Genomic DNA, 14406 nt, shown 5'->3' with positions numbered 1-14406 from the left:
GTCCCTTAAAAATTGATGTATTTAACTGCAGCTGTAGTAATACCTAGAAGTGCAAAATGTATTGTTTTGGCTAAGCAGGGGGTTAGTTGTAAAGGGTTTTCCCTGTCAAAATATGACTATAGTGGCAGATGTGGAATAAAAATGGGCAAATGCAACCAGTAAATGGTGTTATCAATCCATTCAGAGCTCTGCACTGGACAGATGCTCTGTGTATGTGTATTGCATGTGCAGCTGTGTATGCCTGTTCGTAGCTCTCAGCACAAAAAGGGGCTTTGGAAGGCTGGGTATGAGAAAGTTTTGTCCATCTGAAACTATCTTTGGTACCTGTGTTCTCAGAACTGGTAACGGAGGTCTGTCTTGGGCATGCATCTTATTATTTGTTGAACATCCTAGCAGCAACAGCAGTTTTCTTGAGATGGGAAGTGCTGTGTGGTTGGAGAAGGCAAGGAGACCTTTGTCCCTGGGCCTACAGTGCGTTCTCAGATGGGTATGGTGCCAATTAGAGACCTGCCCGCTCTACAGAAGTGGGAAACTCACTACAGTGCAGGTGTCAGACTTACTTGGCATGAAGAGGCTGTAGCAACAGATGGGCAGTGAAGTTAGCCTTTAATTCTGGCTTGCAGCAGTAGACCAGACTGAGAGCAGAGCCAGGCTTTGTCTATTTTCAGTTTTTTATATATGTATATATATATAATATATATAAAAATAATGTTTTTAACTCTGGCACTTGGGATGCTGACAGTGAGCAACCATTTATAGCACTTACCTTGTCTTACCGTGAAGAGTTCCTTCAACCCCAAAGTGGAAGGGTTTTGTTGCAATGTAAGAACATTGCAAACATGTACATTGCTAACAGTGTACAGGAAAGTTTGGAAGTTGTTGCTGTTTTTAAATTAAACAGCTTGAACAACCCACAGCTGCTCTTGCTCCTCTTCCCTGCTCCCTCCCTGGTCATTACTCCTCTGCTAGGTATACCTTGAGGCAGGATCCAACTGTATCCTTGCCAGGCACAAGAACTGCCCCCGCTGGCTTCAGCACAACCCAGTGAAAGGCATTCGTGCTGGCAGCCTTTTCAGTGGTCCCTATGAAGGTGCTGTGCATTTTGTTTCCTCAGGGGGGGAAAAAAAAAACAGCCTTATCCCCAAACCTGGATGCTGGAAGTTTCTGAAGCAGCAAAACCCCCAGGATGTTGGGGGGTCAGGGATTTGGGTGTCCACCCCAAATTTTATGTATCTATCCTTGGAGATGAATTAAAATCTCCTCTAGCTCTGCTCCCCCTACAGGTCTCACATCACTTAACTGGCACAGGCACTGGCAGTCCCTCTTCTCCTGAGTTCAGCATTGAGAAGGTTCACTTGGCTGGCCTACTGGAAACTCTAGCTGCAGGGAGATGGCACCTTTCCCCAGGTATCCTGTTTGCTATATTCCTGCAAGGGAAAAAAAAAAAAAGCGTAGGTTCATTCTGTGGGAGGATTTAGCGTACAGCCAGCCCCAGAAAAGACTTAAGCCTTTATTTTAGGTGTTAAAGCGTGGGTTTGTCTTTACAGATGGCGTCTATGTGAAGGGTTGTTTAAGTTGATTAGGCAGAGTGCGTAACTCCAGGCCACCCGCAGGAGCGTGTTCCCAGGACATGCCTTCCTGTGGGCGAGGAGAAAAGACCTTCCTGGTAGCGTTATCTTGCGTGAAGCCCTCGCTGCAAGAGGGTGCTAGATCTCGGTGGTGGCAGCTCTGTTTGGCCCCGTGTCTTGCGATGTCTCGTGCTGCTGGTTCAGTCTTGTGCTCTGACCAACAGCCCCGTGCCACGGATAGCTGTGGCCTTGTTCCTTCAGCCCTCCCATTGCCTTGCTGAGGATACCTTCTGTCTCCGTAGCATTATAAAAGGCACATATACATCTATATACAAGTGCATAAATATATAAATAGGGGTGTTATACAAAAATAAATACCCATTCTCTTTTTCTCTTTAGAATAAGTCTTTGCAAAAGGCAGCTTGGTCCCTAACTGGTAGGAGAATGAGTCTCTAAGGGCCTCAGCGGTGGCGGGCTGCTGTTCAGATGTCCTGGTAGGTCCTGACTCAAGGATGTGATGACTGGATTCTGGGGGTGGAGGTCTCCTCTGGACTGGCAGCAGTCTAGTCTTTCTACCTCTTCAACTGGCACTAGGCCTAGGCAGCAAGGGCTTCCTGAAAGACAGAGGAGCGAGAGATCTTTAAAATGCACGCAGAAATGAGAGGTGCTGTGGTAGCTTTCTTCTCAGCAGTCCATTTTATGAGGACAGGTGCTCTGATCAAAGACAAAGAGCTGCATTCTAAAAGGCCTATCTACGTGAGAGTTTAAACCTACGCTTGCACACAATGAGTTTAATCCACGCTACAGGAGGGGTGGATCAATGGATCATGTCCTAGGGGAAGGGATTCTTTTAATTCTTCAGGGACTTTGGTGCTGGACTGGTGGTCTGGAAGATGCGTGATGAAGGACTAAGGGACAGTGCCTCTGCTGCAACTGCAGGTAGGTGTGTGCCCTTCCAGCAGCATACAGTTTCATGTTCTCAGAGAACTGAGAAATCTGTTCTGTACGACTGTCCCAGGCAATTTACAGTCCCCAACTGCTGGTGTGGCCTTTTTTAAGCTGCTCTACACATTATTAAGTCTTTGCACCATAGAAATGAGCATGAACAAAGCCATCAGAAAGGCTCTCTGGTAAGATTTGCCCTCAAGATCAGCCCAAACCAATGAGCACTGAGTTTTCCAGCCCACTGACCTTGGTGGAACAGCGGATCCCGCCGAGCATCCAAACTAGGGCCTCCAACTTTGCTGCCCATCACTGGATGATGCAGGCCAATGAAGTGCTCTTGAAGGTGAGGACAGTCGTCTTGTGGCTGGAGAAGCTGGTGAGTGGAGTCATCTGGGAGGCTGTAGAGGAAAGAGCTGTCTTCTGGTCTGGAACTGGGCAATCTGGGGAGGCAGACAGACAAAGAAAGAAGTTTAGTACTATGCACAGATGTTTCCTCCTTGAAAGAGATGATCTATGTAGCAGCTAGCTGCATCAATGGAATGACAAAACATTCATAAATGAGGGGAAATTGGGATATACTTGTGGGATGGGAATGAGGTGATGGAAACTGGTATCAACCATTCAAAACTTGGTGAGTGCCACAGGAGCTGGGAGGAGTAATGCCTCCCAGGGAGCGGGGGAATAAATAATGACTTGAAGTGTGAACAGCAAGACAGAGCGCCTGCGACTAGCCAGATTCTGAGCATCTGTTTATCAGCATCCAGCTACAGATGCTGGTTTCTCTCTTTGTACTTTTTAGTCTCCTGCTTAGAAGCATAGTTTTGTTTCCCAAATGAACCGGGACAGACAAGAGAGCACGCTGAGGGCTAACTTCTGTGAACAGGTATTTTCTGGTGGGCCCCACTGGATCGTTTCGTCCTCCCCCTCCATCAGCCAGGACTAACCTGGAGGGTTGGTAGTCTCGCTGGGCACTCCCGTTTTGCAGCACTCGTGCCTGCAGCAAGGCGTTGGTCTCCTCATGTGACTGGAATGAGAGAGAAGAATCTCAGTGGTGCCACAAAGCAGCATTAAGAGCTAGGTGCTGATCCCCAGCAGAACCAGAGCCATGGGGCAGAATGGTGAAGCTGTTGCTTAGTAGGTAAAGCCAAAACTGTTTCTTTTGCCATAGCAGATAGAGCAGAACTGAGCTGAAAAACTCACTTCATGCTTACTGCTGAATTACTGGCTCTTGATAACCAATGCACAGTCTCAGTGGTGGCACTGCCTTGCTTTGTGGTACCATTTACACACAGAATCATCAACGTTGCCAGTCCCTCTAAGCTTTGTTTAGGAGAAACAGGAACCATATCCATTAAGAGTAGCTTTTGCCCACTGCCTCTTCTGTACTTTAAGAGCCACTGCCCCAGGAAACCACCTCATCACGAGTGATTTGGAGACGTTCCTGCTCATCCTAGGTCTCTGGGGAACTTGCATGTAAGAAAGGAGCCAGTTTGGGCACTTATGCATGCTACAAACCTCCCACTGCAACCATGGCCTCCAGCTCAAGTCAAATCAGCTGTTAACTGCAGCTGCGGCCGTACCTGCTGCATGTCTGGGCTGTAGTCTCGGGGCTTGGTGCCCGCATAGCCCACTCCAGCAGAGGGGCAGATGCCGTTCAGATGCGCCCCGTTGGCGTAGGGCTGCCCGTTGACGTAGGGGTGGCCGTTGGCACGAGGAGCAGAGATGGCCCTCAGGGGCACCATGGTGTACTGGCAGGATGATACCAGCAGCCCAGCTCCCGGGAAGCCCATGTCGATGGTTTGCTCTGCAGAGGAAATAAAAAGGAAATCTGAGACCAAAAGCAGAGGTAAAGCTGAGCTTCTTGAAGTGAGCTGCTGTCCTGTCAGGCAGGTATCGGGCACTCTAAGCACCCTTGGAGACAAATGATGGAAAGAGGCCCTGCACAAAGTGCTGCTCGCCACCTCTTCTAGTCCCAGGGTTCCTTCTCAACAAGGTAAACAGGACAAGGGACAGACCGGTAGCTTTTCTCTTCACAGAGGACTTCTACGGGACACTTGGAACTTGTCCTTTGCCCACCCTTCTCCCCGCTTCCCAGAAGGTGCAGCCTTCACATTCTATGTCTGACCCAACTACACCTAGGATCAGATCTAACCCACAGGGTGAGCACACCTTGTACATCAGCCCTCAAGAAAGGACACTCACTCTGCTTGGACCAAGCTCTCCAAAGGCAAAAGGGGATGAAGGCCACGATGAGGAGCACAATGGAGCCCAGCACGACGCCCACAATCAAGTACGGCAAGTCGCTGGAACGAGCCACCATGGCTCCTGTCCCCAGGCCGCTGTGCCCGCCGCTGAGCGGGGGATGCTGCTGGGGGGCCACCGTTGAGGGTGGAAGACGACCTGGCAGACCAAGAGACTTCCGAGCTGTGAAGGAAAGAGACAGAGTGAGACACAGACAGGGCAGGAGCAAGAGCAGCACTCTCCAGGGATGTCTGCACTTCTGTGGAGTGAACAGGCTTCTGCAGTGGCTTTGAAGAAGCGCTTCTGGATGCCAGAGGATTTCCCGGGCTGAAGCATTTTGCCATACAGATGAGTTCTTTGTGCTTGCTTTACAGATCTGCCAGGCTCTTGGGCTGCTAAAGCACATGAAAAAGGGAAAGCCTCCAAAACACCCACTTGGACTTAATGCTGTCCCTGTTGCAACAGTGCAGCTGCTTGGAAGACGAGATGGGACTCGCTTATAATCAAGCACAGCAGTTGAGACCAGCAAGGGGGAGTTAGCCCTTCTGGTTCCAGCCACCATCTGCGTGGCACTTAGGAAAAGGTCAGTGCTGCTCTGAGGGAAATGCTGACGGACTCACAGGGCTGCACCAGGTGTCTGTGAGTACTGGTACGGGTGTATACACAAACTGAGCGCCAGCATCAAGCCGAGCCTGCTCTTCTGTTCCACCTCCACCTCCTTGCCTGAGTGTGGATGGCGTACGGTCAGGCAGGGCTGGTACCTGTGCAGCTGCTCACCTTTGGTTTCACAGATCATCACGTTGCTGAACTCGCTTTCGCCGCCCTCATTGAAGCACTGCATCTTGATGTCATACGAGGTTTCTGGCTGCAGGTGGCTGATGGAGTGCCAGTAGCGGTCTCCTGAGGAGGGAACACACACGAGGTGTCTTTAGCTCCTGTGGGGAACTTGCAGCTGGCCCACTACTGCAGCAGAGCTAAGCGAAGCAGGACCAGCCAGCAGCAGCAGCCTCGTGCCTTTGGTATACAAGGCTCCTTCTGGCCAGATATTCTTATAGAAGAAATCAAGAGCTAGGACCAATCTCCAAAATCTCTTACCTTCCACCACGTCCTTCTTGTAGTCGCTGTCGTTGTCACTGTCGGTGGGGCGGTAGTAGATGTAAAAGCCATGGATGGGCGTGTTGTTGTTGCTGGCAGGAATGTACTGCAGAGAATGGGAGAGAGGGAAGAAATTAGCAGTGATGCCTGTGCTGTGGTATCCGTACTGTGCTGGGCAAGGAAGAGTCAGGATAAAAGGGATGAGGTAGGAGGAAGACCCGCAGGGAGCTCTTCCTTGCCTTGCTGCTGGTTTTCACAGTAAGGGTTTTCTTCCAGGAGCTCATTGCTATTTTATGCTCTCAGGTAACAGGCAGGCCATGAATCTGGTCCCTGTCAACCCAAACATCCCATACTCTGCACCTAGCAGCAGTGACTCAGCTGGCCGAGGACAAACACACCTTCACCTTGACTCTATAGTCTCACCGCTTCCAGACACACAGCAGCTCTCTTGCCATGAGCCAGTGACTGGAGAAGTCTCGTGTTTGTGTGGACAGCTCTGCTCCTCCTCCACCCGAAGCTGTACTGCCCCAGCTCCATGTGCTCATGCTGTATTTCACCCAGTGCTATAGCAGCTACTGTGTTTACAATAACAGCAGTGCCCATCCTGCCCTGTAGCAATTTCGAACCAGAAGAAGTTGGGAGAGAAAAGAGGGTGATGCACCCCTCTGAATAAGCTGTTGGAAACACTTAGATCTGGGCTTGTGATCCGAAAGATCCTGCCTGCTCCTAAAAATCCTCTGGGCTGGACTGCTGTAAACGATTACCAGCACTTCCAGCTGCTATTCAGCAAGTGACAGTGAAGGACACGTCTGCTGGGAGCTACAGGAGCAGACAGAGGTGCTAATGGATTCCAGGAATTTGGCCAGGGGAGCAAGCAGCCACTCCCAGCGTGGCTGAACCGTGCTTGTTGGATGAAATGGTCGAGACCCTGAGGTTATCCACTGAAATGCCTCCTGTGCACAACGCTGGATTCAGATGAAAACAGCTTCCTAGGCTCTCTGACTTCCTCCACTTCTACGTGGCCCAAGCCCGACCCTTGCTGTCTGTGAGATCTGTCGGCTCCCCAATCCATTCGTGCTGCCGACAGGCTCCAGTGGGGTAACCCGGAAGATCTGTAAGCCAGGCAGGTAGCCCCCACACGCCTGCACCTTCAGAGCTCTTTCCCCCCTACAAACCTTACCATCCACTTGAGCATGATGGTGGTCTCGTTGATGGCGTCTGTGAAGGTGATGTACGGCCCGGCCACGGGGCGCTCGTAGACGCGGTTGCTGTACCCAGACACCACGTACGGCCGGGACGCAGCACTGGGCTCGCTCTCCCCCAGGATGTTCAGTGCTCGGACACGGAACTTATAGGAAGTGCCTAGGGGAGAAACGGGAGATAAGAGTTTGACCCAGACAGCGCTGATGTCTTCCAAGGCTTCTGCTGTCAGCACAGGCCACATCTCCAGAAGGTGGAGAGACTACAGCCAGGCTTTGATTGAATATAAATACTGCATGACCAGATTTCAGCCACGTGCTAGACTGAGCCTGCTTTTATTTGCCTCCCCCAATTCCTGTCTGGATGGTCTACAGGCCGGGTCACAGTTATGGAAGGTATGTGGGGGTGGTTGAAAGGCTGTCCTTACCCCTGAGCAGCTATGGGATGGTGTCCGTCCTCTACTACGGGACAATCAGGCACAGAAATCTCAGATAAAAGCTCTAAGCCTAAATAACGTTTAACCAAACATCATTTTTTCGCTCTTTTAGTTTGGGTAGATATTTTGTCCTTTAAAGCTGTCCCACTCAGCGATGCCTTTTTTCTCATCTGAAGTGCAATGGGAATTGTGTGTCCGTCTGCCTTGCCTGCGGCTAAGGAAAGAAAGCTCTGTCCTGTCTAGTAAAAGGCACAGACAAGGCACTCATGCTTTCAGTAACTGTCCTGTAAGGCAGAAAAGCATGTGCAAGCCTCCCTGAGGGAGGTCAAATCTACGCTGGTCTCTGCAGCTGGAGAAATTGGAGAAGCATCTGCAGCTTTTCCCCAAGCAGCCCAGGCTGGAGCTGGGGCGGCTTTGTTCGGATCCCACAGGGCAGGGCCGAGTGAGAGCTGCGGCAGCTGCCTGGCCACCCTACAGGGGCCGCAGAGCTCTCCCACAGCCCCCCAGGATGTGGGGAGGAAAACACCTGCCTACCTTTCTCCAGGCCGGGGATTTCCACGGAGAGGCGGGAGGGAGGAATGTCGCTGGTGGCCAGGACCCAGTCCCCCAGCTTCTTCAGCTTCTTGTACTCCACGCGGAAAGACTGGATGGGAAACCCGCCGTTCCCCCGCGGGATCCAGGTCACGTACACAGATGTCTCCGATGCCATGGAGATGGTTGGACGATCCGGGGCCTCTGGGGCTGCAAAAGTGGACATCAAAGACATGAAACACGCTCCTCTCACCGTGTCTGGAGGATCCCGTAGCTCAGAGGTAAGCGGGTGAAGGACTGCCTCTTCATTAGAGCTGGCACCCCCAAATCCTTGCTCCTTTCAGTCTCTCCAGACATCTTTTACTCCTGTTTGCACCTCGCTCCTTTTCCTCTCCCAGCTCGAGCAGGGAGAGATGAGGTTTGTGGTGTGTACACCCATCACAGGAGGGGCAGCACCGAGAGGTATGGGCACAGGGCTGGAGATGCAGGGGGAGAGGCCCGACTGGACAGGAAGGGGACAGACAGGTGTAGGAGGTGAAAACAGGAAAGGCTGAGAGAAACCAGCTGAGGAGGAAATGTGGAAGAGTTCTGAACTGCAGAAATAAAGCCTGATACAAAACCAGTCAAAAGATGGGAAGGAAAGAGATGGACGGAGCTGTGGGGATGAAAGCAAAGGGAACGCATCAATTACAGAAGGGATGATGGCACCGGTGACTACCAGAGGTGGGCCCAGGGTGAGAAACAACAAATTGGATTAACCAGGCAGGACCTGGTGTTCCTCCAATGCAGCAAAACGCCCAAATGGAGCAACCTCCTACCCTAACTGACTCTGACCCCAGCACCAACCCGGGGCCCCTCACACTCCCTCCGTGCCCACCCAGCCCAGGCAGAGCCTTACGGGACAGGCGGCTGTTGTCGGACTGGTTACTGCTCTGGGTGCTCGTGCCGGGGTCATCCCTCTGGATTTGCTGCTCTTTGCTGGCAACGATCTCTGGTTTTGGACGCCGGCCTGCACGGAAAGGAGAGATGGCATCAGGGACACGGCAATGCAGGTCAGAGTTAATTGTTGCTGTCGTGAATAAAGAAGAGATTCCCAGCTGTGATGCTGAGGTAAATACTCCTTGGACTCAAACTGCCCTAGGGCTTCAACGTGCTCAACTTGCAGCCAGGAACCGAAGCTAAAGGGGCAGAGCTGTTCTACTGTTAATTGCTTTTTTCTTTTTTTCTTTTTTTTTTTTTTTGCCCCTGCTAATATTTAATTTTCTAAAAACTTTTAATTGGTTTTCTGGAAATCCTGTTGCTAGATTGCTGCCCGAGGAGGTGGTAATTAGCACAGTGCAGGGGTCTGAGAGGATACGTGAGCAGGCCCAGCACCATGGGGAAGGTTTCAAGGAAGGGAATGCCATTCCCCACCCTTGCTGGGGGACAGGATAAGCAGCGTGGGACAGGGGGACTGAGCTTAGACATTTGGAGCAGCCTTTTGGTGGTGCAGCCAGTGCTTCATGCTTCATGCACTTCAGTGCAGGACAAGGTTTTATGAACAGATTGGACAAAGACAGCTCAGGAATAACCCCCAAAGGCAGAGGATGGATTAACAACCTCCTGACAGCCCCCCCAGGCCTATTTGCTTCGCTTCTGCAGGTGTCCAACTGAGCCACGGAGGGAGGAAGGACGCTTGGAGGGGCCCTCCCTTAACTCAGAGCAAAACACCCGGGGCCAGGCTGGACCTTTACCAGTCCGGAAGGTCACCATGGCCGTCTGTCCCTCGCCGGCACAGTTGTGGGCGGCCATCTCCACCTCGTAGAGGCTCCCGGGGTCCAGCCTGGTGAGCGTCAGGCGGTGCTGCGAGGCCGGGACGTCCCTCACTGCCCAGCTGTCCGAGGCGTTGGTGACCTGCTGAGAGACCAAGGCAGGCGTCGCAAAGCTGGGGGCCAGCACCGAGCCCAGAAACGTTCCCTTGGGGTCGTGGATCGAGTGGGGCTAAACCTCCTCCTGTCTGCGCAGGGGGGAGATGTTTTCAGCCCGATTTTGCAGAGCTGAGGGAGCGTTCAAAGCCTGCCTGGGCTTTGATTACACAGTAGGATTTGGGGAAGCTGGAGGATGCTTGGTGAAGGGCAGAGTTAAGGCTCTGAAGCCTCACCTCTAACATTTTGTGGTGGAACCACAGCACCTTATGCAGGGAACAGATCACGTACTCCCAGAGCTCCCACAAAGACGCGGAAATAATATTTTCTGGTGATGTCCTGCCGCCCCATGAGGAGCGGGAGGGAAGGTGGGACTCTCCTCCTTCTCCCCAGCTGCAAGAATAATATTTTTTCAAGCAAACACACAGGACACCGAAGTGACCCGGTGCCGAAAGGAGCATTAGCAATGCAGGCAACGCAACAAAACGGAAATGCCAGGCCTCTGCTGTATCATTCATCTTCTCCCAGCATTTGACACTGACTGATTAATGCCTGCCTCGTTTTATTTTTATTCCTGAGCCCGCGGAGCTGTGAGGCCAGGGAGGGGAGCCCTCAAGACTGCTAATATCCAGGGAAGAAAAAGAGAAATTCTTAAGAAACAAAGATAATGGCTGCACGGCATCTGACTGCTTGCAGGCTGCTGAGAATTTAGGGTCAGCGCACGAACAGGGGAAAGAGACAGCCGCAGATAGTTTCCAGAAGAGAAACAGACCCTTGCCCGGCACAATTTTAAGCCTCCTGTCATTAGGTTTTACTTTCCTTAGCCATCTTTCACACAAAGAGCCTTTTCTTTTGTTGCTGAATTGATTCCTTCCCTCTCCACAAACACGCTTTTCCAGTCAGAGATGTTAAAACCAGATCATTATATAACTTGATCCTACAGATCGCATAGAAAGAGCCTCTTTCTAAACAAGTTTAAGGGTTATTGGGACTAATTCCTTTCCACACAATCCTTCAGCGTCCCAAGAAAGAGTCTCCAGCTGAGAATTTGGACTACACTGAAAACATATTACTGCAAACTGCAGTGACCCATGGTGACCTCCACTGCCCTGCAGCCCCTTCCAGGTGAAGCGCTGAAAAACAAATAAAATATGGACAAACTCCAGCCTGCGAGTTAAGATTGCAGGCAGCACTGCTTGTTACATGATACACCACTGGGGGACAAACCTCCTCCTGGCAGACAACTAGACCCTGCAGTCTGGTGAGGATTTTGGCATTTTTTGTGTTGTTTTTATTTATTTTTTTTTAAACTTGCCCTGTTGTGCTCTTGCGTTGGCATCTTCTGTCTTTGTTTTAAAGGGCTATGTAAAGAGATGGCTGAAACCCTCAGCCTAAGTTTTGTTTAGAAAGAAATCAAGAACATGGTGGTGTTATAGAAGCCTTCTGTTACATCGTATGTTCATGAAGTCAAGCAACTCCAGGAAAACAGATACATATTTTCACATAAAATGGTGCCTTGCAGTAGCTAGGAATCAAAAACACACCAGATCTGAACCATACTCAAAGCCCAGAGCAAAACCTACCTCTCCATTGCAACCCTCTGCCTACCCAAAGGAAATACAGGTATTAAACAAACAAATCCAAGGCTCGCAGCCCACCTGGAGACCAGCACGGAAGAAAGAACACGAGTAGGGCAAAATGGCAATCGCTACCTTGCGGTGCTTCACCACGTAGTAGAGGATGGGGGCTCTGCTGTCCGGCCGGGGTCTCCACACCAGGTCGTAGCTGTCTGTCTTCGACGTGCGGGGAGAGCTGAGGATGACGGGGGCCTCGGCTGGAGACACCAGCTCCCTGCTGGCTGCGCACTGTGCAGCCGCTGCCAGCGGGGTGCTCCCAGGCTTCGGCAGCCCAGCTTTATCCAGGGGCAGCTTTAAGGCACCCTCCCGGGAAGGCGGCGTGGGTGGCTGAGCTGAGCCCGGCCGGGCATCTCGCCCAGGGTTAAGGGTAGCTCCTGAAAGGCAAAATGTTGAAAGTGACTGGGTGGTAAGGGCAGGGGAAAGGCCTGACCCAGTCCTGTGGCGAGGACAGAGCTGTGAGAAGCCCCCAGATTCCTCTCCGAAGACCAGAGCTATCCCCACGCTGCACCACAAGTCCCTTAGAGGTATCAGGTCCCAGATGGTGCTGCTGGCTGTGCCACGCCAAAAGGTGTTAGAAACAAGCTTTTTCTCCTGGCATTAACATAATGTCTCGCTGGGGACTCTCCCAGAACAGGCCTTGGCCAAATAGGGCTTCCTACACCTCTCTGAGGGCTTCCTAGCCCCTCATACCCTGGAGAAGTCCATCAGGGTCCAAGGAAACAGGTGGCACCTCCAGAAACCCTCAGCGTGTAGGGTGAAAAGGAAGGAAGAGCTCAAACCCAAGCAGGAGGGTGATACCCCAACTTTCTCCTGCTCCCCTCTGCTCTTTCCCCGTGCGTTAGGGCTCCACCACCGAGTGCCCACAAGCTCCCAGAGAGGGACTGACCTGGCCGGGCTGTCCTCAGCTGCACCATGGCCTGCGCGCTGCCGACCTCGTTCTCTGCCATGCACTGGTAGATGCCATCGTCCTCGGGCCCCACGCTGACCAGGCGCAGCGCCCGGCGGGAGAGCCGGAGCCGGTGGCTGGCGGAGAGGGGCACGGCGTTGCGCAGCCACACGACGGAGGGCTGGGGGTTCCCCCGCACCTCGCAGGTGAACTTGGCGCTCTGGCCCCAGGGGATGATCTGCTGGGACAGCTCCATCGTGACCTCCGGGGGCTCTGCCAGGGGAAAAAGCACGGCTGCTGAGCAGCGCCTGGCAGGGAGCACGGCAGCGTCGTGGCTTTGCGCTGTTCTCTGTAGGTTCTCGACCCTCCCTGCCAGTCCTGCTAGCTTTGAGGGGTCCCACATGGATGTGGTATTCCCCTTTAGCATCCACATCGACCGCACAGAGGTGTCCCTCTGAGCCACATGATGACAGCAGGCACCTATGAGTCCCATTTCTCTTAGCTGAAACATCACTCTGCAAAGCTTGTGCTCGTGCCAATAACACTTCAGCACTTGGATGAGATGAAATCTAACAAAACATGGGCTTATCCTCCCTAATGCTCGTGAGAAGGAGAAGGATGTGTGGTAGAAACATGGAAGGCGTGGTACCCCTTATGTTTCTCACCCCTCAGAGAGCTTTCCTACAGAACAGAGTGAAAAGCAGGACACTCATCTCTTTGCTATTATCTAGCTCAAATATATCTGAGAAGTGGCCAGTCCTCCACTAGAGAGTGTTAGAGTAAACCTTCCCCACAGGAGGGAGGATCCATCACCTCCAGCTCACGCTGGGAGCCAGGAAGGAGGAACCACCACCCTCAAGCCAGAATTCATCCCATCTCCTCAGAACTGGAACCCGCAAGCAGTGGGGAAAGCCCAAGCCCCTCCTCAAACAAGGGCTACTCACCGAACACCTGCACGTTGTAGAAGATGAACGCGGCTCCGGCCTCGCCGACCCCGTTGTCCGCCGTGCAGCTGTAGGTCCCCGAGTCCTCCTCGCTGGTGGGGTCGATGAGGAGGTTGCTGAGCAGGAAGCGCGTCTTGTTGAACGCCGAGACGCTGGAGCCGTCCTTGGCCCAGGTGACCCGCGGCGGGGGGATCCCGCTGGCCACGCACTCCAGGATGAGGCTTTGGCCTTTGGTGACGATGATGGTCTGAGCCTCGGGGGGGTAGATGATCCGAGCTGCCTCCGCCGTGGAGCCTGGTGACGAGAGGAGGAAGGAGGTAGGTGGGAAGGAAGGCGGCAGTGCAGGATCAAGTCATACTTTAAGGGAATGACTTTGTAGTCTTCCCAAGGAGTCTTGCTGAACGACTGAGGACCTTTCCTCGTATGACACCAAAAATAAATCCTGAGGAAGGCACAGCGATCCCAGGAGCATACTTTGTATGTGCACCCAGGGCCAGAATGGCTCAGACATGCAAAGAAAGGAGAGCGGCTTACGTCTCACGCGGAGCCTCTCGCTGGACACGGAGGTTTTCACCTCCTGCGTCACGGGGTTGTAGGCAGCACATTTGTAGGTCCCCTCATCCTCCTGGCTGGCGTTGACAATCTGCAGGTTCCCAGATGGCATGATAAGGTAATTGTCTGCAGGGAGAGAAGAGGAAATGGTGCATGGTCATAAGGTGTGTGTCCCAGAAGAAACACTGTGCCCTTTTTGTTCACACATCAGGAGAAGCAGTGATGCAATTGTGGAAGGAAGAGCGCCGTGGCTGAAGCCAGCTCGCCACAAGTGCCTGCAGCAGATGGAGTGAAGCTGTCGAATCGAGACTCAAGTTTTTAAAAATTCCCCACGTCCAGAAACATCTTGGGCTAGAGGAACGCTGCACAGACGTACAGGGATGCCCAATGAAGAGCACCATGGCACATCACCTAATTCTGCTTCCTTCCCCCTTCCACAAGCTGATGTTACACCCTAAAAGAGCCCG

General features: G+C 52.4%; 2 protein-coding genes across 2 annotated transcripts in view; one reads left to right on the top strand and one right to left on the bottom strand.

The window, feature by feature from the left end:
• CFAP44 (cilia and flagella associated protein 44) overlaps window positions 1-1562 on the top strand; it is a gene marked incomplete at both ends in the record, with an annotated part of 42707 nt that extends 41145 nt beyond the window's left edge. The window contains 1 exon segment of the mRNA XM_084295421.1: window positions 1548-1562. Within this exon segment, the coding sequence (XP_084151547.1) occupies window positions 1548-1562 (15 nt within the window).
• A 405-nt stretch (window positions 1563-1967) lies between these two features.
• BOC (BOC cell adhesion associated, oncogene regulated) overlaps window positions 1968-14406 on the bottom strand; it is a gene marked incomplete at its 5' end in the record, with an annotated part of 39379 nt that continues 26940 nt past the window's right edge. The window contains 15 exon segments of the mRNA XM_084302033.1: window positions 1968-2178; window positions 2756-2953; window positions 3458-3537; window positions 4094-4317; window positions 4716-4937; window positions 5532-5654; window positions 5850-5955; window positions 7030-7211; window positions 8020-8226; window positions 8915-9025; window positions 9744-9909; window positions 11633-11931; window positions 12444-12716; window positions 13388-13681; window positions 13922-14065. Of these exon segments, the coding sequence (XP_084158159.1) occupies window positions 1998-2178; window positions 2756-2953; window positions 3458-3537; window positions 4094-4317; window positions 4716-4937; window positions 5532-5654; window positions 5850-5955; window positions 7030-7211; window positions 8020-8226; window positions 8915-9025; window positions 9744-9909; window positions 11633-11931; window positions 12444-12716; window positions 13388-13681; window positions 13922-14065 (2810 nt within the window). The 3' untranslated portion in view covers window positions 1968-1997.

This window comes from Netta rufina (assembly GCF_964035555.1).
Source record: "Netta rufina genome assembly, chromosome: 1".
Lineage (NCBI taxonomy): Eukaryota > Metazoa > Chordata > Aves > Anseriformes > Anatidae > Netta > Netta rufina.
Note: the sequence above shows the minus strand (reverse complement) of the source record. Positions and strands in the feature narration are given on the sequence as shown.